At 37.9% G+C, this 22,801-nt stretch overlaps 1 protein-coding gene across 2 annotated transcripts; it reads right to left on the bottom strand.

Moving 5' to 3' along the window:
• Positions 1–6,188: 6,188 nt before the first annotated feature.
• LOC133856666 (serine/threonine-protein kinase VPS15) lies at positions 6,189–18,967 on the bottom strand. Of its 2 annotated transcripts, none has more exons than XM_062291724.1 (11): positions 18,556–18,967; positions 17,869–17,991; positions 17,732–17,777; positions 17,478–17,638; positions 13,241–13,320; positions 12,469–12,574; positions 12,028–12,204; positions 8,758–11,916; positions 7,185–7,432; positions 7,002–7,101; positions 6,189–6,572 (listed from the first exon to the last, which is right to left on the bottom strand). In XM_062291724.1, the coding sequence occupies exons 1-11, from the start codon at positions 18,826–18,828 to the stop codon at positions 6,396–6,398; spliced, it is 4,650 nt and encodes a 1,549-aa protein (XP_062147708.1). In that variant the 5' UTR covers positions 18,829–18,967; the 3' UTR covers positions 6,189–6,395. The 2 variants fall into 2 exon arrangements, with proteins under 2 accessions (XP_062147708.1, XP_062147709.1); XM_062291725.1 differs by having other exon boundaries at positions 12,034–12,204.
• Between the last annotated feature and the right edge of the window lie 3,834 nt (positions 18,968–22,801).

Here is a 22,801-nt window from a genome sequence, read left to right as displayed (position 1 = left end):
GCCATTGACCAAGCAAAAAAGGCTGCTCTCAACAGAACTTTAGTCCGCCAAATACTTTTCCAAGGGAAAAGAGAGCCGTCATTACAAGCAAGGACATTATAGAGGGAGCTAGCAACTAACAACCCTTTTATTGAGGGGACCACCAAAACTTGTCTTCACAATTCCGTCTCATTCTAACTGAATATAAAAATTTAAAGAACGAGCCACTCTAGCAAAGTTTACATTCCACTGATTAGAGACACCATAAAACTTTAATGAGCCGCTACTGAAGCATTCCTTAATTTCCTTGCACAAGCATTCTTTAGTTGTCGACAGATTAAAGAAGGGAGACGAGGTGTAAGCATCAGGTAAAAGGAGTGTAGTGTTTGTGTGTGGTGCGTGTGTTTGGGTGATGTGTAAGTCTTGGAAATAGTTAAAGGATGAGTTGGTGGTTGAGTTGGATGGTGTTTATTATATTTAAATGCAAAAAAAAAAATTGTAATTGTGCTATATATTAATATTGTTACATAGTGCGATATCATTTTTAATAATATGTTATTATATATAACTATAGTGTAAGTATTAAAATATATAATATGTTAATGTAAACATATTATATAATATAGCATATAACTATAACTCTATAAGTTACCATAAGTAATAACTATAGAATATAGAATATGCGAGTAACTAGTATATTATATATAACTATAGTATACAATATGTAAGCATATTATCTAATGTTGTATATAACTATAGTTAACCATATGTTAGCTTTGGTGAGCCGGGCAGATGATGTTATTGGGGGAGGTGAGATGCTGGATATACAACCGCTGGCAGTTTTGGAGGAACAACTAGGAGATGACCCTATGTCCACAGAATGGATGATTGAGAGAGTTAAGAGGTTTTTGTAAAGTTGTAGGAATGTCTTGTCCAGGCTATGAAGATAAGTTGATGGATTTGTTCAATAATATTGAAGCACATCGGTATTTCGATAGGGTGAGGCACGACAATAATTTGAGGGCCAAATTTGGGAATCGTGGACAACGTGAAGTGAATAGGTTAGAATGTTCGTTGAATTATGATGGGAAAGGAGGTCAATCGTCTAGGTTGACTAGGAAGGGGAGGGTTGACAATTGTTAATGTTGAAGCCAAAGATAATCTCATAGAATGTACGAGGCATGAATGAGCTCGAGAAAAGAACGAAGATTAGGGGGTTGTTGAGGGAATGGCCCCGTTTAGTAACTCCCTCCCTTCCCCTTCCCTTCCCCTCCCCCTTACTTTCACCTTTTTCAAAAAACATCAAATTCAAAACATTCTTTACTTTTTAACTTTTTATATCACATCAATAATTTTTTATTATTATTTAAATAAAAAAATTCACTACAATACAATTTTTTTTTTCACTTTTTCATATAAATTCTCTCTACTTTATATCACATCAATCACTTTCTATTTTCACTCACCAAGAAGATTCTCCCATAAGGGAAGGGGAGGGGAGGGGAAGGGAATTACTAAACGGGGCCATTGTTTGCTTACAAGAGACAAAAATGGAGGTAATTAGTAGGGAGGTGGTCTATAGTGTTTGGGGTTGTGTTTATGTGGATTGGGTGTATTTGGGTTCTAGAGGGGCTTCGGGAGGCATCTTGTTAATATGAGATAGAAGAGTAGTCGAGAAGATTGAAGAGTATGTGGGGAGGTATGTGGTAGCTTGTGCATTCCGTAGTGTGTCAGTAAATTTTGATTGGGGTTTTGCGGGTGTTTATGGACCTAATGATGATGGTGATAGAAGAGTGCCTTGGGATGAATTGGTAGGTTTGAGGAATATTTGGGAGCTGCCTTGGTGTATGGGGGGGGGGGGGGGGGATTTTAACATCGTTTGGTCTCCGAGCGAAAGAGGGGGGGGAAGCGAGATCATTTCAAGCTATGGTTGAGTTTTCTAAGTTTATTTTTGAACAGGGTCTCATCGATATTCCTTTGGTTGAGGGGAGATCCATTTGGTCAAATTGCAGCACTTGGTCCAAAATTGATCGATTTTTGCTATCTACAGAATGGGAGGAATATTTTCTAAATGTGTCTTAAAGACGTCTACCTCGTATTCTTTCGGATCATTATCCTCTGCTTTTGGATTGTGGAGTCGGGAGACGTGGTAGGGGGTCGTTTAAATTTGAAAAAATGTGGTTGCAAGCGGAAGGATTTGAGGAGCAGGTGAAGAGATGGTGGGGATCTTATATGTATGAAGGTACGCCTAACTTTGTGTTTGCCAGTAAGTTAAAAGCATTGAAAACTGATCTTAAACAATGGAATGAGGAGGTGTTTGGGAATGTAGGGGTTCATAAAAAGAAACTGGAAAATGGTCTGTGTGAGCATTTGATCGCAGAGGATAGGCCGTTATCTGAAGAAGAAAAGTTCAAGAGAGAAGAGTTTTCTAGAAACTTAGAGCGGCATGTTCTTCTTGAAGAAGTGAGTTGGAGACAGAAATCTAGGGCATTGTGGTTAAAAGAGGGTGACAGTAATACCAAATTCTTCTACAGGCTGGCTAACTCTCATAGAAGACATAATACGATTGAGGCTCTAGTGGTGGATGGACGATTGACTGATGATAGGACAGTTATCCACGATCACGTTGTGGAGTTCTACAAAAAGCTGTACAGTGAGCAATATCAGTGGAGACCAAGGGCAGATGATTTATCTTTTCTTTACATTGATGAAGAAGATAGAATATGGATGGAACGTGAGTTTGAGGAAGATGAAATCCGGGCGGTAATTCAGAATTTCAAAGGCGATAAGGCTCCTGGGCCTGATGGTTTTACTATGGCATTTTTTCAGAAGTGTTGGGAGATCTTGAAGACTGATATTATTGCGGTGTTAAAGGAGTTTCAAACCAGTGGAAAGTTCGAAAAGAGCCTTAACGCTACCTTTTTGTGTCGCTGATTCCAAAGAAAGCTGGAGCGGTGGATATCAAGGATTTTCGACCTATCAGTTTAATATGTGGAATGTACAAAATCATCTCAAAGGTCCTGGCAAATAAGTTGAAGTCAGTGTTGGGGAAGGTTGTTTCCCATTCTCAGACTGCTTTTATCAAGGGGAGGCAAATATTGGATTCTATTTTGGCGGCCAATGAATGCGTGGATAGCAAGATTCGATCTGGAACTCCAGGCATTATTTGTAAGTTGGATTTGGAGAAGGCGTATGATCATGTAAGTTGGGAGTTTCTGCTTTATGTTTTGAAGAGATGCAGTTTTAGGGATAGATGGCGTGGCTGGATTGCTCATTGTATTTCTACTGTTTGTTTTTCTATAAATATCAATGGGTCGCCTTCAGGGTTTTTTCGTAGCTCACGGGGTCTTCGACAAGGGGATCCTTTGTCTCTGCTTTTGTTTGTGTTGATGATAGAGGCTTTCAGTCGGATGATATATGCGACGGTGGATAGTGGGCGCTTATTGGGGTTCTCAGTGGGATCGAGTTCGCAAGATGCTATGATGGTATCCCATCTATTATTTGCATATGATACATTGATCTTTTGTGATTCTATTGCTAACCAAATCCAAGACTTGAGGTGTTTGCTGCTTTGTTTTGAAGCAGCTTCAGGCTTGAGAATTAATTTGTCTAAATCTGAGATGGTTCCGGTAGGTGAGGTAGGGGATGTGGAGGAGTTGGCTAGTAGTCTTGGGTGTGGTGTGGCCTCACTTCCGTTAAAGTATTTGGGTCTGCCATTGGGTGCTAAGTATAAAGACGCTCATATATAGAATAGCGTTATTGAGAAGATAGAAGCTAGATTAGCAGGGTGGAAGAGGTTGTATTTATCTAAGGGTGGGAGGTTAACTTTGATTAATAGTACTATTTCAAGTTTACCTATGTATTTTCTGTCTCTCTTCCTTATTCTAGTGGGAGTGGCAAATCGTTTGGAAAAACTTTAGAGAGACTTCCTTTGGGGTGGTATTGGAGATGAATTTAAATTTCATTTGGTTAATTGGCATACGATTTGTTCTTCAAAGGTTTCGGGGGGACTAGGAGTGAGAAATATGGTTATGTTCAATAAAGCTTTGATGGGTAAATGGTTATGGAGATATGCTTTGGAGAGGGATGCTTTGTGGAGAAAGGTGGTGGATTCCAAATATGGAAGTATGGGGAGTGGTTGGTGCTCTAAGGAGGTTGGGGGTTCTTTTGGGTTTGGAGTTTGGAAGTGTATTAGGAGGCGATGGGATGCTTTTGCAGCTCATGTGAGATATGAGATTGGGAATGGTTCGAAAGTTCTATTTTGGCATGATGTGTGGTGTGGGGAGATTCCTTTGAAGACTCTTTTTCCAGAATTGTTTCTCATTGCTAGAGGCAAGGATGCTTGGGTGGAGGAGAATATGCAAAGACAAAATGGCATAATTCTATGGAATATTTTGTTTTCTCGCCCAGTTCATGATTGGGAGGTGGAAGCGGTTAGTAGATTTTTTGAGATGTTGTACACTCTTAAAGTTAGAAGTGAGGGAGAGGATAAAATGTGTTGGATTCCTGTGCGAAAGAAATCTTTTCAGGTAAAGACTTACTATAAGGTTTTATCTAGTCCTATTCAGTCTTCTTTTCTGTAGAAAAGTATTTGGAAAGTTAAGGTCCCCCCGAGAGTGGCATTCTTTGTGTGGACGGCAACTTTAAGGAAAATTTTAACTTTAGATAATTTACGAAAGAGAAACAGTATTGTGATGGAATGGTGCTACATGTGTAAGATTTCTGGAGAGTCTATTGCCTATTTGTTTCTGCATTGTATGGTTGCTATAGAATTGTGGAGGACGATTCTGCAAATGTTTGGGGTGGAGTGGGTAATGCCGTGATCGGTAAAAGATATGTTGGGGAGTTGGAGGGGGCAAAAGGGTAATCGGACTTTGATACCGATTTGGCGCATGACCCCATTATGTTTGATGTGGTGTGTATGGAGGGAACGAAATGCACGCTGTTTTGAAGATTGTGAGACTAGTTTGATGAACTTGAAGAAAATGATGATACAAATGTTGTTTATGTGGAAAGAGAAAATTCAGTTTATGCATGAGTGTTCTTATTTTGAATTTATAGATAGGTGCTCTCTTTTTTCTTTGAATTAGGGGCTTCATGTATACGTCATGTGTACTATGGGTTGCGCCCATTTGCGCTTGTTGAATATACTTTATCAAAAAAAATACTTCAATAGGGTAACTAGGGTAACTATTTTTTATTTTTTTTTTCTAAATTGGTAACTAGGGTAACTAAATAGTTAATATGTTAGTATATTATATATATAGCTATAGTATAAGTAAATAATATGTAAGATATTATATACTTTAGCATATAACCATAGTTAACCATATGTTATGTAGTATGTACACAGTTATATACTTTAATGCTTATATAGGGTAACTAGGGTATAAGTTCTAATATATTACATATGGTTACTAACTTACTACTTAAAGTATATATAAGCATAAATAACTAGGATACATGTTATATATTTAATTATAGAGGTTAATATTCTTACATATATTATATATACTTAGTAGAATATAAGTATATAACTATAGCATATAGAGTATAACAATCTAATAGTCATATAGGATATTACTATTTATGCTTACATATGTATAATATATCTATATACTTATTACTTAATAACTAATATACATACTTACATTTATATAACCTACTTATATAAATATATATATGAACAAGCTAACGAGTCGAGCGGAACTTATATGAGCTATATTTACGAGCGTTAACCGAGTCAAACCGAGTTTATACGAATATATTTCGTTTAATAATCAAGCGTAATTTTGTATCCACGAATGGCTCATATATCAAATGAACCAAATCCAAGTTTGGTTTATCCAAGCCGATCCCAAACTTGTTCGTTTACGGCCCTAGTTGTACATGACCAAACCATCTTAGATTATTCTAATCATACTCTTAATTAGTGCTACCTCTACCTTCTTATGATTGCATTCATTTCAAATTGTATGTACCAATCATTGATCTCAACCCCCTCATCTTAGCCACACCCATTATATAGTTGGCCAAAAATAAAAAAACAAACACACCACAAGGTCCCAGTCTCAAAAGGGGTGGAGAAGGTAGGCCAGTAAGCATTGTTGCAATTGAATTTTCCATGTAGAAGCAGAGGATACAAATTAATCAGAATGACAATCTTACTAATGTTTATATTGACACTGTTTTTACGTGAAGCATATAAATTAAAATATCATAACAGCAATATAAAATATCATCCAACATAAACTGCTGACAAATCCTACATGTTTACATGCTGTACAAATCAGACGGGTAAAATTAGATATGTATGCAACGGAATCAAAGCTTTTAATCTATAGAATATAATGTACAATATCTACCAGCATTGATACTAAATATGTACAACATATCACTGGGTATGCTTAAGTCATTTACTTCCAAACCTTGATAGCCCCATCTCTACTGCCCGATATTAAGAGTCTCTGGTTCAACTTGACAGAAGCCAGAGATAGAATGGAGTCGCGATGGCAACCAGCAGAATCAGTGGCAGCAGCTGCAAGAACTGCCTTTGCAGTCAACTTAGCAGTTAAAGGTCGTCTTCTTGTCTCCTGTGAGCCAGAATACAAGCACCAAGTTTAGCATCCCACATTCTAATTGCACGAGTAACAGCAAATTAAGAAAAAAAATCAGTTTCTAGATAAACAAGTTAAGGATATGGTATTCATTCAAAAAATAATTTAAGGAAACGGAAGCAAGAAACACCTTCACAAGCTCCACTTAATTACTGAAAGTTAAATCTTCAAAAACTGATCATGGGTCAATGTACAATTGCCATAAAACAATCACCGAGGAAGGTAGGAAGATAATAGAATTATAGGGTGGAAATGCATATAAAAAGTTGGACTAACTTCTGACAAAGAAGAAAGAAATAAAAGCAAAGCACAATCTTTTGCAAAAATTCCATGAAGGAAAGTTTAATCTACCAAATTATTTGAATCTCATATTTAGTTAAAGATTGACAGAAACCTAAAACATACCTGCACAACTTGCACACCAAAACTAGATCTTGCCTCATAGAAATCATCATTCCCAACTCCATTCAAGTTTGGCCCACAGATACAATAAGTTCGGTCAGGACTGAAACATTCAAGAGCTAAAGACAATTAGATCACAGCACTCTCATGAAAACAAGCAAATAAGATTGAAATTTAGTTCCAAACCTGTAATGCTCCCAGCGACGTATCTTCAAGTCAGTACCACCAGTTAACAAATCACCCCCAGGTAAGGGAAGCAGTGAACGGATACCAAGAAGACGGGAAGGAGGTTCATTCAGTTCATTAACTCTGTACCTTGGATTGACATTCCGTCTCAGATCTGGTTTAGAGTTTGACTTACTCGATGGTCTTGCCAAAGCCCAAGGCCCGTCATACATTTCAGCATCACTATCATAGTTTGCCACTCGCAATACCTAAAATAAAAGTTGAATAATGTGACAAAACGAATTTAACAAGGTAAAGATTTGATAAAAACAATAATACAAGAGGAAGTTCTGAAGTGCTCCAGCTCACAAATCCATATAATGAAATCATGAATACGCACCCTCCTCACTCCAAGACAAGAGGCTCTTGGCAGTTTTGTTATTACACAATCAACTTTGTCATTGCCACTACAATATTTCTACAGTAGAACTTCACATAATAATTAAGTAAAGGAGGTGGCACATGCTATGCTCAATCTCTTGGCCTCATTAACATTTTTCCCCTTTAGTTTATTCATTAGTTACTCTCATAATTGTAGATTGGTGTTGCATGTGCAAGAAGAGTGGGGAAACTGTAGATCTTTTTACTCCATTGCTAGATTGTCAGTGTCTTATGGAATTCTATTTTCTGTCTTTTTGGGTTAAAGTGGGTTATGCCTTGTCAAGTGGTGGATCTCTTTGCATGTTGGAGAGGGCAATTTGATCGTTTTAAAAGTGTAGTAGTGTGGAAGATGATCTCGGCTTGTTTAATGTGGTGTATCAGGAGAGAAAGAAATGGTCGAAGTTTTGAAGACTGTGCGCGGAAAGTGGAGTTAAAAGGCCTTCTTCAAAATTATTTACCAATGGACAGCTGTCTATGATTGTCTTCCTATTTCTAGTTTTCTTGACTTTCTTGATCCTTTTTCTTTTTCTGGTTAAGTGTTTCTCTTGCATACTTCCTACATACTTGGGCTGCGCCCTTCCACTTTTTTAATAAATTTCCATTAGTTACAAAAAATAATTTTAAAAAAAAAAGTTACTTCAACATGGTGTCTGGAGTAAATTTAACGAGTACAGGGGGTCTTGTCCAGAGCTGCTGATGAGTAGCAAAATTAGATTATATTGGAAACAATTTTAGCCTACTATTTGAACCAATTGAATAAAAGATGGAGAATGTTCTGATAATTCACAATTTCAATCCAATACAGGCTGCATCCTAAAGAGAGCACAGCATGTTATCAATCAATTTCTGTTGAACTGTTATTCTCTGCCCATTCAACTTTGCCTTCTACCAAAAAAACATACTGTCATTACTAAATAAATTTTTTGATCTTTACTTGAAACTTTACTTTTCTTTTTGGGAGCAGGGAAGAATAGGTTATTCCTTATTGGCCCACCCTTGTATGAGGCCTTGGGGAGGGAGGGGAGGTGGGGATATTTGTTCTTTGATTACTAGCTTGTCCCCTACAGGAGAATATCGGCATTCCTAACTCATATGATGGCATTACACTTGTTTGTTTTTCAATAAACTATGATTAGAAACAATCTCCATGTACCTGGTGGCAGCTTCCATTTTCTGCATTCCAAAGAGAAACTTCATTGCAACCAGCGGCAACGTAAATAAGGGGTCTTGCAGTAGGAGGCAGAGAGGCATTTGAAGGAGGAATAAAAGGACACATCTTCTCTATCGGGCATGGAAGAGAATAGTGCCATGAATTCACAGGTACAAGGAACCTCAGATCCCAAAGGGTAAGCACACCCCTTGAAGATCCTGACACAAACCAATTCCCACAAGGACCTGTTACCAAAGAAGACACGTAGCCCTCCTCAGGAGTTGCTTTTAGCGTCCACGAGCTGGAGTTTTTTCTTGTGTCCCACAGATGGATCCCACAATTTTGGGTGCTAAACATTACCATCTGACTGAAACAACTATCAGCAGAGTAGTTAAGAAGGCTGAGTATGGCACCTTCCTTGATATCCTTCTTTTTTATATCAGCAATACCTGAATACTTCTCAACAACATTGCCAAGACCTCTTGAAATGTAATCAACAGAAAACATATGTATCATGCCATCACATGCTCCAACAATAACTTGAGCAGAACCCCGAAGCATTGCAGCACACAGTGCCCGGCTTCCCTCCAAGTGATAAGTTAGCCTCGAACTAAATGAGATGTCCTTTTCCAACTTTCTCGAATCCCAAACCTTGACAGTGGAATCATCAGATGCACTCACAAAAAAGCTATGGTCAGTTGTTACGGCTATGTCATTAACTGCAGAGCGATGCTCCTGAAGGTGTGCAACCAACACCCCTCGTGGCCTCCAAACTGAATCTGGAATTGATGATGTCCGTGCAAAAGTTGGCAATCCTATTAGATCAGTTGAAGTGGAGGCATCTTCCACAGTAATAGAACTGCCTTTCATCATGCCAGGTGATCCAATCTCTTGAGCTTTGGTATTGGCATAGGCCATCTGATCATTGTCGTTGCCATCTGGTTCATGCACCACTCTATGGAACTGTTTAGAACCATTGCTGATGCTGTATGAGCCTGAAACAAGCTTAGGTGCTGGAACTGAACTAGCCAAGCTAAATGATTTATTTACAGGATCCATCCAAGGCATGGATGATGAACCAATTCCTGGGGAATTTGCTTGTAATGGAGAATCAGACGCGGCAGGAGGAATTCCAACTGCCCGCCTGTCCAAACTAAAGGAGTACAACGGTATGCCTTCTGGTGATTTATCGCACATAAAACTACTCACACCACTAACCTGTGGCGACATAAAGCCTGAGAATTTTAGCTTTTCTGAGCTTAGGGGATCACGAATATCAACTGTGCTAGCAGCATTACGCATAAAATTTCCCATACCTCTCAAGTTGGCCTCACCATCATCAGATTCAGTTAACTCTGGCTGTTGCAATGCCTTGTCAACAGGTGTTTGAGCTTCAGGAATTTGTTGGTTATCTGGCCAGTTCTTAATTGAACCTCTATTGAGTAAATCCATGCTTTCCCATTGTTTAGAATGTGGTGGTGAATTGTACCATATCTTTCTCTGTCTCTCCAACATATCTGAACTCCTAGCATTTTCTAAGACTTGATAACATACCTGTCTAGTGAATGGAGGGTTTAAACATAAAAGGAGAGCCTTCTCTGAAGCTAAAGATGCAGGTTGTCTGCGGAGGAAAGGCCGTATAAATGGGGCAAGGAAAACATAAGAATCGACTGCACCTAAGCTCTCACTGCTAGCAGCAATGAAAGTGACAGCTGACCTTCGTACCCACTGACTGGGATAACATAACAATGGAAATGCTCGCTCTATCATCTCAAGCAGTATCCTCTTCCGTAAGAAACCCCTTCTACATAAAACGGCCAAGCATTCAAAAGCATTGACAATTACAGCCTCTGTTGCATCACTTAAAGCTTGCTCAATGTAAGGTAAAAGATATTCCTCCACACTTCTTTGGCCCACAAAAAAGCATACATACACAATTTGCCCATAAAACACTGCCCTTAGCTGCTCATCTCGATCATTTAGAAAAGCAGGTAAGATGGGCAACAGAAAGTCATTACTCTGTCTCTGGCCAAAGAAGTAGCATAGATTGCCAATGTCCCGAAGAAGTGCTCTCCTGATGTTTGGTGTCTGCTTTGGACCCATAACAAGCTCTTGAACGACCTCTGCAATGGACTTCCTCAGCTGTGCTAGTTGTGCATCACTATTTATCCTTTGAAGTCGTTCAGATGTCTCATTGGATGATGCCAACGGCTTCTGTGCTAAAGTCAATTCATCAAGGACCCCCGCCTCACTCATGCTTATTGAGTGAATCAAGAATCCATAAGCAGTTAGTGCCAGCTTAGCGATATTGCTGGCATAACAGATCCTCACACTTTCCTCTGGATCATCAGGAAGCATGGAAAGCATTGGAAGAATATACACTGGAAAAATTTTTGCATCACTGGGAGGAAAATCTCGAACTAAAGGCAGAATGTCACACAAAGTCTCCAAGGCAGCACACCGCACAATTGCTGCTGGATCTGAAAGCATTGCGATAACATATGGAAGCACTAGCTGCAACCGATCTTCGTCATCAATATACAGTGCAGAAGACTTGAGCAAAAGTACAGCCGCCCTCCTCAAATGAGGCAACTTGACATTTCGTATGCAAGAGCAAAGAAGAGAGGCGATCAGAACCATACCTTCACATCTCATACTATCTTCAGGTAATGGTAAAAAAGGCATGCCAAATGTATCTGATTGGCTGTCATACTCGGACATCAGTGTATTGAAATCATTCATTGTAATCTTTTTCAGAAAGGGATGATCATTTCTCCTAAATGCATTGGAGATAGTTTGAAGTAGATCACCAGGAGATTGTATCCCATAGCTTTTAAAATTTTGGGAAAATGCAGAATTGGGCGCATCTTCAAGCCTCGGCTTGGCATCAGGGTAATGATTATTCGGTTTAACATCCCTGAGAAGTGTATTGAGATCACCGATAAGTTCAAACTGATCATGAATTAAGCCTCTCTCTGTCTGCTCTCTCTTTCTCAACGAGTCCTTTGTCAAACTGACATTTTGTTTTGCAACCATCTCTTGCGACAGTTCACCACTAGTTCTTTTAGCAGGTGTAGCAAGTCCAGTACCTGTCTCCTCAGATGACCTATTGTTCATCATTTGCTTAAGTATCTCTTGAAAAACGCTTTGGCACAATGCAACCTAAATATATTGGTTACAGAACAGCAATGTACCATATGTTAGTTGTTATAAATAAAAGTGGTTGAGATCTTAAAATTGATTGTACATTATTATATAACACAGTTTGATTACCCTCACATCAGAATGCCGAGGATTCAGGTAGCAGTAGAAATTATGCAGAAATGGTGAGAAATAGCTTGGAAACACAACAACTGCATATTCTTGCAGGTAGCTTTCAGCAGAAAGTCGTGACTCTGGTTCCAACTGAATCATATGTAGTATCATCTTGCGGATTCCAGAATCAGGGATCTGCACCCAGTTGGCAACAAATGGCTAATCATTAAGCTTGAATGGAAGTCAAAATGAAGAAAGAAAGAGAATCATAGCCATGAATAGTAGTCATATAAACCAGTGAGTAGTTACATGGATCAAGTCTAAGGCAGCATAAGAATGGAGGCAAGGCCAAAAAGTTATGGCTGAGGCTAGATGGACAACTTGATAATATTTAATTCAAAAAATATGGCTCCAAACTAAAGAGTATGGATTAGAAAAAGGGAGAGAGAGAGAGAGTACCTTCTCAAGATGTTGGCTAGGATCATATTGCCCTCTGCGGTAGGCAAGAAGCTGGGAGAGTTCAAATAGCGGCTGACCCTCAAGGAAAAGCTCCGCTATTACACACCTAAAATAGTAATATTATGAGTGCAGCTCAGAAGAGAGAGAGAGAGAGAGAGAGAAGGGCCTTTTCATTTTTATTTAAAAATTTGAAAAACTAGGATACATCATTTTTCACATTAATGCAAAAAAAAAAAATGTCAATTTCAATTCATTAGTATGTGAAAATGGTCATCCGAATCCCCCACTCCGTGTTGTTGAAGAAATCAACTTCTGAGAAACAGTCCCTCCCCCTAACAAAGTGAAAGTGAATCAAACTTGCACAAAAATTAAATATTTTGTTTTAGTTTATCTTTAAGTAGGGATAAGGAAATTTTACACAGCCAACATAGTTAAAAACTATCCAAAGATTATTGTTGTTTTTCATTATGAAATGCGTATGAATGGTGGCTCATGAATATATTGTTATAATTGATTGCAATCAACTTTGACATTTTAACTTGCATATTTATAAATAAATGATCTTATCCTACAATTCACTAAGGCATAGTTTTGCTACAAATTAATTCCTTATGCAAATTCACAGATATGCATAATTTTTTCAACGACATTGACATTGACATATATTAAAAAAATGTTTAAATTTGTTATCTCAACATTTCTTCTGCTGTCAAAACTGAAAATTTAAAACAGTACTTCAAAGGTAAAGATACTGAAGGCAGATAATGCTCACCCTACGGCAAAGATATCCATAGATGGCCTCAAAGTTGCATCTTGTGCAACCTGCATCTCACCTCCATGCTCATAAAATCTCTGAAAATTGAGCAAGATTGAAAACAATCAATTATATGGTCATGTTATTCAGAATTGATGACTGGATACTGCTGAGACAAATGCATATGCATATCACTAATAGCGGTTAAAAACTTCCTTGGCAGACTTCTATTATAGGCAATTAAAGAAATGCAAGCCAACAAACAGAAATTAATTGTCCTAACACGAGCAGAATTTTATAAAAAGCCAAGAACGTTGTGCACAGCATAGTCAGGAGAACTAAAACTCAAACATATAAGGAAAAAATATATAATGGTATATGACACTTTCCCACACACATTACCACCCTTGTATCACTTACCTCATAAATTTTAACTCAGTGCAACTAAAACCTTATTTAGTAGTTTTGATTTCAGTTTGCCCCTTCCATCCATATCAACCATTAAGTTAGACAAAAAAACATGTAAAATGACTAAATTACTTTTAACGAGAGAAGGGACTTTTTCATATAAAACGGTAATGTTGTCATTTTATATGCTTGTCCAATTTAACGGCTGATATTGATGGATGGGGCAAATTGACAGTGAAACTCCAAATTAGGGTCTAAGTTGCACTGTGTTAAAGTGAGTGGGGGTAAGCAATATACAGAATTACAGAAAGTAGCTTGTGGGGGGGAAGTATCATTTACCCAATATATTTTGTTGATAACCGGGGTATCCGCGGCTTCGCCTCGACTAGATCCCCGGAACACCATGCAAAGCACCTCCTCCGTCATTTAATCAATATATAAAGATTATCATACACAATTACCTATGCTAGGCTAAGAATTGAGCTATGGAATCAAAATTAGCTAGCATGCTTCAAGCAAGATAGATACTGACAAACACATGACCTTTATGAACCTACAAGTTTGTGCGGTAATTTGCTATACAAGCTTGTAGGTTTTAAAGGTCATGTTACAGCTTGTTATCAAACGCGAAGAAAATGAAAAGGCAAATAGAGGAGAGTTATCTCCTGAAGAAAAAAAAAAAAGAAAAAAAAAAGCAACAATTAAGAAAGTTGAAAAATAATGAGCCAGAAAAACCAAGGGAAACACACTAAGAATGTTGTTCAAGGATCCCCAGTTACTTATCAAAAAACAAAAAAAGGATCCCGGGTAAAAAAATTTGTAAACCATATTCAGGTTTCCCTTAACAATTAACACAAAAATAAATAAATTAAATTACATCTCCATTGTGACATCCCTGGAAATCGTGAACATGTTCATCAAGGATTGAAGCATCTGTATGCCTCCAATAAACAAAAGAAAATTGAGGGAAAAAAAAAAAAAAAAAAATCAGTTTAATGGCACTTGCTGATGTTGCCATTTGACTAAATTTAACAAAATTTGTGCACGTGTCTTTGCTTAGGCATATTGTGTTATTAGTTCCACTTCAAAGAAATCAAAATGTAACCCATATTCAAAAGGCTGAGGCCATGCAATGCACCCTGATCTTGCAATTGGACCCGATCTAATACAAAAACAAATGGGACCTACAGAGTTATATCAGTCTTTAGGTTTGGTTTTATTTTTTCTTTTTGGTCCTTATTTTTGGAAGTTTACATTAGATTGAAATAGTTTCTTATTTAAGTTGCTAAAATTTGTTGTTTTTAGAAATTCCAATGTTTTAAGAAATGGAATAAGGATCCTAATATCATGCAATATCAGTTGGCATTTTAGATGAATTGTTTTCTGTTATAGGGATTTATTAAGCCTATAAATAAGACTTTATTGTGGGAAAACAAGATAATATCTCAAAATAAATGATAATTGAGGAATTCATAAACAGTTTTCTCTCTTTCTCAACCTAGTATTCTACCCTGATTGTTTCTCTCACTCTCTATATCTCATTAATTCTTCTTTCAAAAAGCCGAGTCCTATTGTAAAGTCCTAGTTCAACCGTGTCATAGCTAGATGAGATTTCAAGTGTTATAGTTTGAATGTATTTAGAGGTAGAAACCGGTTGCTAGACTAGAGTTAGTATTTATCTTAAACTCTATAAAGAATCTCTATATATGATCAATGAATGCTCGGGTATACAGCAAGGTTTTCAGATCCTATTATTCCTAAGTTCTATCAACATGAGATATGGGCAAACCTGTTCCATCCCCTACTCGGATCTGATCCTGGCCGTGATAATCCTCATGAGATAAGTTGAGGTGCTGGAGCTCGTTGGTGGCATAGTGTGTAGCCCCTGTGTCCGGGTGCCAAACGTCCTCTGCTGGTAGTGTAGGAGTTGAATAGTAGGCCTATGGAGGAGTAGGAGGTTGTTGTTCTGGAAAAGAATCCTGGCTGTGGTAGCAGCGAAAGGCAGTGTGTCCGGGTTTCCCACAAATCTGGCAGGTAGGACGGGAACTAGAAGCAGCATCAGGGAAGAAATATGAGCCACGGCCACGATTGTTTGGGAAGGATCCACGGCTGAAGGGGCGTCCTCCCCAGTAACCTCTGCCTCTAGGTATAGAAGACCGAGAGTGTTAAAGTATTGATTAAATAATTAAATTTACATCTTTCTATAAGCTTAAGCTATTTGGGTAAATGGTAATTTAACATGGTATCAGAACCAAAGGTTATGAGTTCGAATCTTGTCTCAATCATTCACCTCCATTTCAATTAAATATTTCACGTGTTGAACCTCACCTATTAAAAGGGAGTTTAAGCCTACACATGAGGAGGAGTGTTAAAGTATTGATTAAATAATTAAATTTACATCTTCCAAAAAGTTTAAGCTTTTGGGATAAGTGGTAATTTAACATGGAGGAATATCAAAAGCAGATATCTGCTATTTCAGGCGCATCTCGTGAGCCAGGAGGTGGCCAAAGAGTTCATCTATGGATAAGGGATCAACCCTAGTTAACCCAGGACCCTTGTGAAGGAAGGAGACGCTCTCAAAATCATTGAGAGGTTGTCCGGTGGCAGCGAGAGTGTCACTGAGAGTCTTGATAGTTTGGAAGTATTCTGTAATTGAGCTGCTACCCTTCTTCACTGTGGCAAGCTGAAAGTAGATTTGCATAACTCTAGCACGGGCTTGAGATGCAAACATGGAAAGAAGAGTCGACCAGAGAGCGGCGGAAGAGACACTACCAATTGCATGTACCACATATGGTTCGGTCAGTGTGGAGATAAGAATGTTGAGTATCATCTGATCTCTTTGGCTCCACGCGAGGTATTCCGGGTTGACAATTGTGGCAGGGGCTCCAGCATTAGTAGACGGATTCGGAATGGTTTGAGGAGGAGGTTGAGACGAGCCATCGAGAAATCCATAAGCATCCTGAACTTTGATGTGGGCAAGGATCTGGGTTCTCCAAGCCATGAAGTTTCCTTTGGAGAGTTTGATATGGAGATTCTGATTCATGTTGGGTACGGTAAAAACAACTGGCTACGGTTGTGGATGTGGTGGGTGAGGCTGAGTGGCAGTGGAAGCCACCGAACTAACAGAGGCACTAGATTCAGAATCAGAGTTGGCCATAGATTAAGACGTGTGTCTTTGATATGGCTCTGATACCATGATAGAGCTTAAGAATAATAAGATCTGAAAACCTTGCTCTATACCCGAGCATTCATTGATCATATATAGAGATTTTTTACAAAGTTTAAGATAAATACTAACTCTAGTCTAGCAACCGATCTCTACCTCTAAATACATTCGAACTATAACACTTGAAATCTCATCTAGCTATGACACTGTTGAACTAGGACTTCACAATAGGACTCGGCTTTTGGATAGAAGTAGAAGACTTCTTAGTAGAGTTCCGGTTGGATAGTTCCACAGATTGAGCCACACAAGATTCCTGCTGGGACTTTGAGTCTTGTGCGAGAGTTGTTCTAATACAATTTCTCTTTAGTTTTCTTTTTTCTTTCTTCCTTCAAGGAACACTTGCCACTTCAAGTAAAATCACCTTAGTTTTATCAAGCAACTAGGGAAAAAAAAAACACATAACAATAAAGTCATACAAAGATGCAAAACCGCAGTAGATGCCACTGACACAAATGATGGCTCACTACAAGTGACTGGACATGACTCATAACTTTTAAGAAAAGAATCAGCATATAGTATTTTGATCAAAGAAACCAAATGACATGAAATAAGTTTTTTTTTTTTTTTTGATAAGTGAAATGACATGAAATAAGTATAAAAAGGAAATAACTAAGAACCAACCTCAGGTGCAAGATAGCAGAGTCTTCTTCCTCCAGTGTCAAAGAAAAAGGAGAAATCTGAAGGGTCGTCATAGGGAATGTAAGTGGGTTTGAAGGATGCAAAGTCGGCAAGGTAGAGCCAATTCCAAGATGTGACTAGCACATTCTCACACTTAATATCACCTGAAAAGATGCAAGAATTAACAGAAATAAAACCAACATAAGATCACAAAAACATCATGGCACGTGTGGATTCCTTGAACTATTAGAACTCACCATGGCAAACTCCTTTCTCGTGGCTCTGTTTCACGGCAAGAAGTAACTGCACATCCACCAGAAAATAAAAATGCTGAGAGAAACCGTTCCCAATAAACACTTACAATTCAGGGTTTTAGAATGATAGAAAGAGAAACCTGAAAAGCCAACCACTTCTTCTCCACAGGACTGAGGAAAGGCCGAGTACTCAACCGATCGTGAAGATTGTTAAAGAAGTATTGCCTCAAAAGATAAGCTGCTTTATCCGTTTCTTGCCAGAACTGCAAGAGAACACTACCACCATATCAGTATTTCAAAACAATAACGCCCTACTCAAGTGCCTGAAAACGAAACACAAACCTAAGAAAATAAAACGCCTATATAAGTTTTCACAATTCAACCTCCAAAACAAAAACGCCCCTGAAATTACAACTAGTACGGTTATCTAATTCAATTGAAGTAAGTTCCAGACCTCTCTTTTCATCAAATTCAGCACAACACAAAGCACGGCAATAACAATCTTTATCCTCCTCTCTTCCCCAACTTTCTTGGTAACCAATTCAGCTAATTATAATAAGCCACATAGGTGTATTAGAATTCAACACCCAAGTTCCATTACAATTTTCTCGGAAACCAAATAGAAACATCGAACTTGAACATTTGTAGTACCTAATTCAGCTCAATTAAAATAAGCCACATAGGTGTATCTGAATTCAAAACCGAAGTTCCATTCATATTTTCTCGCATTTACTCGGCGGCCAAACGCAGCGTTAAAATCCCCCCCCCCCCCCCCCCCAAAAAAAAAAAAAAAAAGATAATGACGACGAATTCGATAAGAATTGGACCTGGAAGGGCCAAACGTGAGGGTTGTCGAGGAGGCGGAAGATCTCTCTGATCTGGAAGAGACGGCGCTCGTACTCCCTGAGATCGATGGAGTCGCCGCGCTTGAAATAGACCTTGACGAGGACCAGTCCCTCGTCGTGCTTGCAGAGAATCGACTTCAAGAACCGGCCTCGCCCGAGGACCTCCTTCAAGACCAGGTTGTACGACGACGGCAGGTCGTGGAGGTAGTACTCGGAAGCCGAGACTTGGGTCGTGCGCGCGATCTTGTTGCCCATTCCGTGCTTCTGTGTCGCTCCCTTTTTTTCATTCCTCTGTGGTTGCGTTCCGAGCAACCACTGTCTCTGCAGAGCGGGCGTGGATGCCTTTCCGTTGCCCCGGTGGATTCCCAAACGTACTTGAGTTGGGGTTTGCTCACGTGGCTTGTGGGGATGGGTTTTCTAAGTTAACGGACAAAAGTTGGGTTTTTTTTTTTTTTTTAAATTAATTAATTTATTTATTTAAAAAAATATAATTAAAAATAAATTAAATTAAAAGAGAGAGGTTTTTAGTGTTACAACATTAAGTTCGTAACGGGATGAGTGATGTTATTAGGACGATTCATATTTTTTTTAATCTTTACAAAATTGATATAACTTTTAAAATTACTATTAGATGTTTGATAAATAACTGTTAAATTTTGATTCAATAATGATTTAAAAGTCATATTAATTTTGAAAGACTCAAACAAGACAACTTACGATTGAAGATGATCCTTGTAACCATAATGGAACATTACAAAAGATCTACTAAATTAAAATACTTGAGACCAATAAAATACTACTTTAAACAAATAAAAAAATAAAAAAAAATAAAAGACTATAGATACAGGGTCTTTAATGGACTGGAACATTTAGTCCCATAACCAAAGCCAAAGCAATTAAAAGTTTAAACATTATTGAATAAAAATCATACAAGCAACTGAAAAATGGTAAAAATACAGGTTGAATGTTTATTGGACTGAACGCCAAGAAGAATGTTGACAATAAAATCTGTTTGACAAGCGGTCCACAAAAGAGGAATATAATCCTTTCCATTATAAATGAAGTGAAAAGTATTCATTTAATAATTATGATTTAAAGTTTGTACATATAACGATATACATGATATAAATGTTTGCATATTTTTTTAAAAAATAAAAAAATAAAAAATTAATAGCATGCCATTATATATACTGTTAGATACACTAAAATTGACTTCTAACTTGTAATATTTTTTTAAAAAAAAATAAAATAAAAATGTGGTCACTCTCCGCGGATGAAAGGGGTGGCTGCACTACCACTAGGCAGAGGTATACAAGCGGAGGCGGTTATTAATTGGAAATAATCGGTAACTACTAATAACCGCCAACAACCGTTAAATGGGAAAACCGAAAAATCGGAAATAACTGTAACCGAAAAATCGGAAAATAACTACAACTGGATACCCGGTTATCCGAATGCGGTTACCAGTTATAACATTTTAAAAAACCGGATAACCGGTTTTATTGTCTCTCCTGAGGCTGATATGTCCATATAGCTCCCTTATTTTGAAAAGGAAAAAAGACTAACTGTGCTACATGGCTCGATTGAAAAGTTGTTATATGATCTTGAGCAGAATGATGTGCACATATGAGTCTTCTTCGTACTATAACTTTTTATCTTCGACATTAATTTCTTTAAGGGCACATTTCAATCAAATAAATAATTCAGAAGAAGCACAGGGCACATTTCTTTAAGGGCACATTTCCCAGTTGTGAAGGATCACAGAAGGAAGGAAAGTAGCAACATAGACACAAGAAACACAGGACAATATGTTGATATTTCTTTTTTAGTGCTCTACATTCTTCGTACTTCTCAGTTTTGAGTCCAGCCCATCCGCTGTGAACTATGGTTAGCTAAATTATAAATGACGTGCAAGGTGTACAGACACTTGTCAAAAGCTCCACCCTTAGCTCTATTGAAATATTCTTAGTAACCTTGTTAAGGAAACAGTCAAAAAAGGGTTGAAGATAAACTTTAAGATTCTATTTTTATGAAGCATATATTTATACTGGTGATAGAACATTTGACCCCTACAGAGAGCAGCCATTGGCTCAGTTCAGGTCATAAATTGTGAAAGGGTAGAGTTCTGATCTTTAATTTTGGAATGGGAAATGGTGGGTAGTAGACAGCTACCTCTTTGATCGTTTATTTAGTTCTCTATATTGGCGGGTAGTACATAATTAACACTTGGAACTTTTTTGTATTGTGCAGTGGTGACAAATTTTTATTTGCAATTATTTTATTTATATTGAATGAATGGTGATAGTAGTATTTATTATTTAGTATTTAACATTCATTATTGAATGACCAAATATTGAATTTTTAAAAAATGAAACAGATTCAATATATAAGAACCGAATAACCGGCGGTCGGTAAAAACGACAACTGGTAACGGTTATTGAAATGGGAATAGCCGGTACCCCGGTTGCTGTTGCGACCAAATAACTGCAACCGGTTGTACACCCCTACCATCAGGTTTGGTTGGCCACCCGTCTCTTTTGGAGGTTATCGTGTAGTCACCTCTCTATCTAGTTTTTTTTTTTTTTTTTGTTAAAAATAGTAAATTAGCCCATACACCTGAAAATTAAGCATTATGTTTCTTAGAATATTATTATAAAATGTGTGGAAATATTTTTAAAACGTGTTTTGTATTTTAAAATGTGTTTTTATCTTTTAAATTATTTGTTAACCATTTGAAAAAAAAAAAAAAAAAAAAAAAAAAAAAAAAAAAAAAAAAAAAAAAACCATGTTTTTGATGAAACCAAACGAGATGTAGGATCACGGCACCAGTCTCAACTCTCAAGCGGAAAAAATGATGCAAAGCAAATGACCGGCAGTTGTGCAGCACTTGAGCGACACTCTGAGACAAAAACTACTTTTAACACATCTTGCCTTTTTTCACTTTCTAAAGCACCCGGGCGGGCCCCCAAAGTCTCAGATGGTTTGAAGCTAAGAAATTTTTGGTTGCCGTCTATGCAAACACAAATTTTCACCGTAGCTTATTACAACCGCCATCACTAGCACCATTCTTGCATCCTCCCTCCTCTTGTCTTCCATTAAGCTATTTAAGCGGTTGTTTAAGGCTTCAAATAGTAGCCAAACAGTTTTAAGGCATTTTTTTTTTAAAAAAAAAAAAAAGTGTTAAGGCATTAATTATGGTAAAAAAAATTAGCCAATACTCTCTAATAAAGGTCTCAATTATGATTTAAAAAAATACTAATTAAAAGATAGAAAGAATTTAATGACCAATATATTGAGAGTTTAGTGGAATAAAGAGAGAAAGATGCAAAAAAAAAAAAAAAAAAAAAAAAAAAAAAAACCCTCCGTTCCGATGGATGGAAGAGGATTTCAAATCCAGATTGAGAACAGAATTTCCAAAGAGAAATGCTGTATACAAAACCCAGCTTAAGCATATCATGCATATACGCCTTGGCAGGGAAAGCAGAGAGGACACAAACATTCAAGCGACAATCAGATCCGCAGTAGAGAGTATCTACAGCTAGCGAATTTAACCCTGCAAGCTTGATGAATGCCAAAGATTAACAACCTTAAGGAATTTTCCGCCTTCTTTTTTGTTATTTGGGGTCTCCGTTGTGTTTTTATTAGGGTCAAAATTTGATCAAGCAACTAAAAGATCGTAGCACCGAACCAACAAGTCTAAGAACAGTACAGAACATCTTGAAACATTTTATTAGAAGGAGAAATCATGGATCTCCGACTCACCGTCCATCAGAAATATTTACATCTCATAGTTAAACTGACAAGTACATGATCATCGATTCGTCATAACAATCAATTGGTGGTGATTTCTTCTGGGTCTTCGAAGTTGGGATCCTTGGCGTCCACAGCCTCCCTTTCGAGCCCGATCTCAACCCGAGAGTAGCCATCGCCTACCCACGTGAACTTGCCCCCGTGACCCCCCTTCTTCGGAGATCCGTTCATGCCCGTCGCCGATTTCCTGTCCTTTCTCTCTTCTGTTTTCATGTTGGATTTGAAACTTTTCCCTGCGTTCTTCATTCTCTCAGTCTTTCACTCACTCGCTAGGGTGACTGAGGGTTGGGAATGGCTTCTGGGCTGGGGTTTATGTAGGAGGTGACAGGCATGGGGGCGTGTAATAACGCGATTGGAAGATGCGGATCAGATAAGAACGATCATGCGTTAAATGCTTTTTTTCCTGCGCTTATTATCA

This window comes from Alnus glutinosa, chromosome 14 (assembly GCF_958979055.1).
Source record: "Alnus glutinosa chromosome 14, dhAlnGlut1.1, whole genome shotgun sequence".
Taxonomy (NCBI): domain Eukaryota; kingdom Viridiplantae; phylum Streptophyta; class Magnoliopsida; order Fagales; family Betulaceae; genus Alnus; species Alnus glutinosa.
The sequence above is the reverse complement of the archived record's forward strand: the minus strand, read 5'-3'. Positions and strand labels throughout refer to the sequence as shown.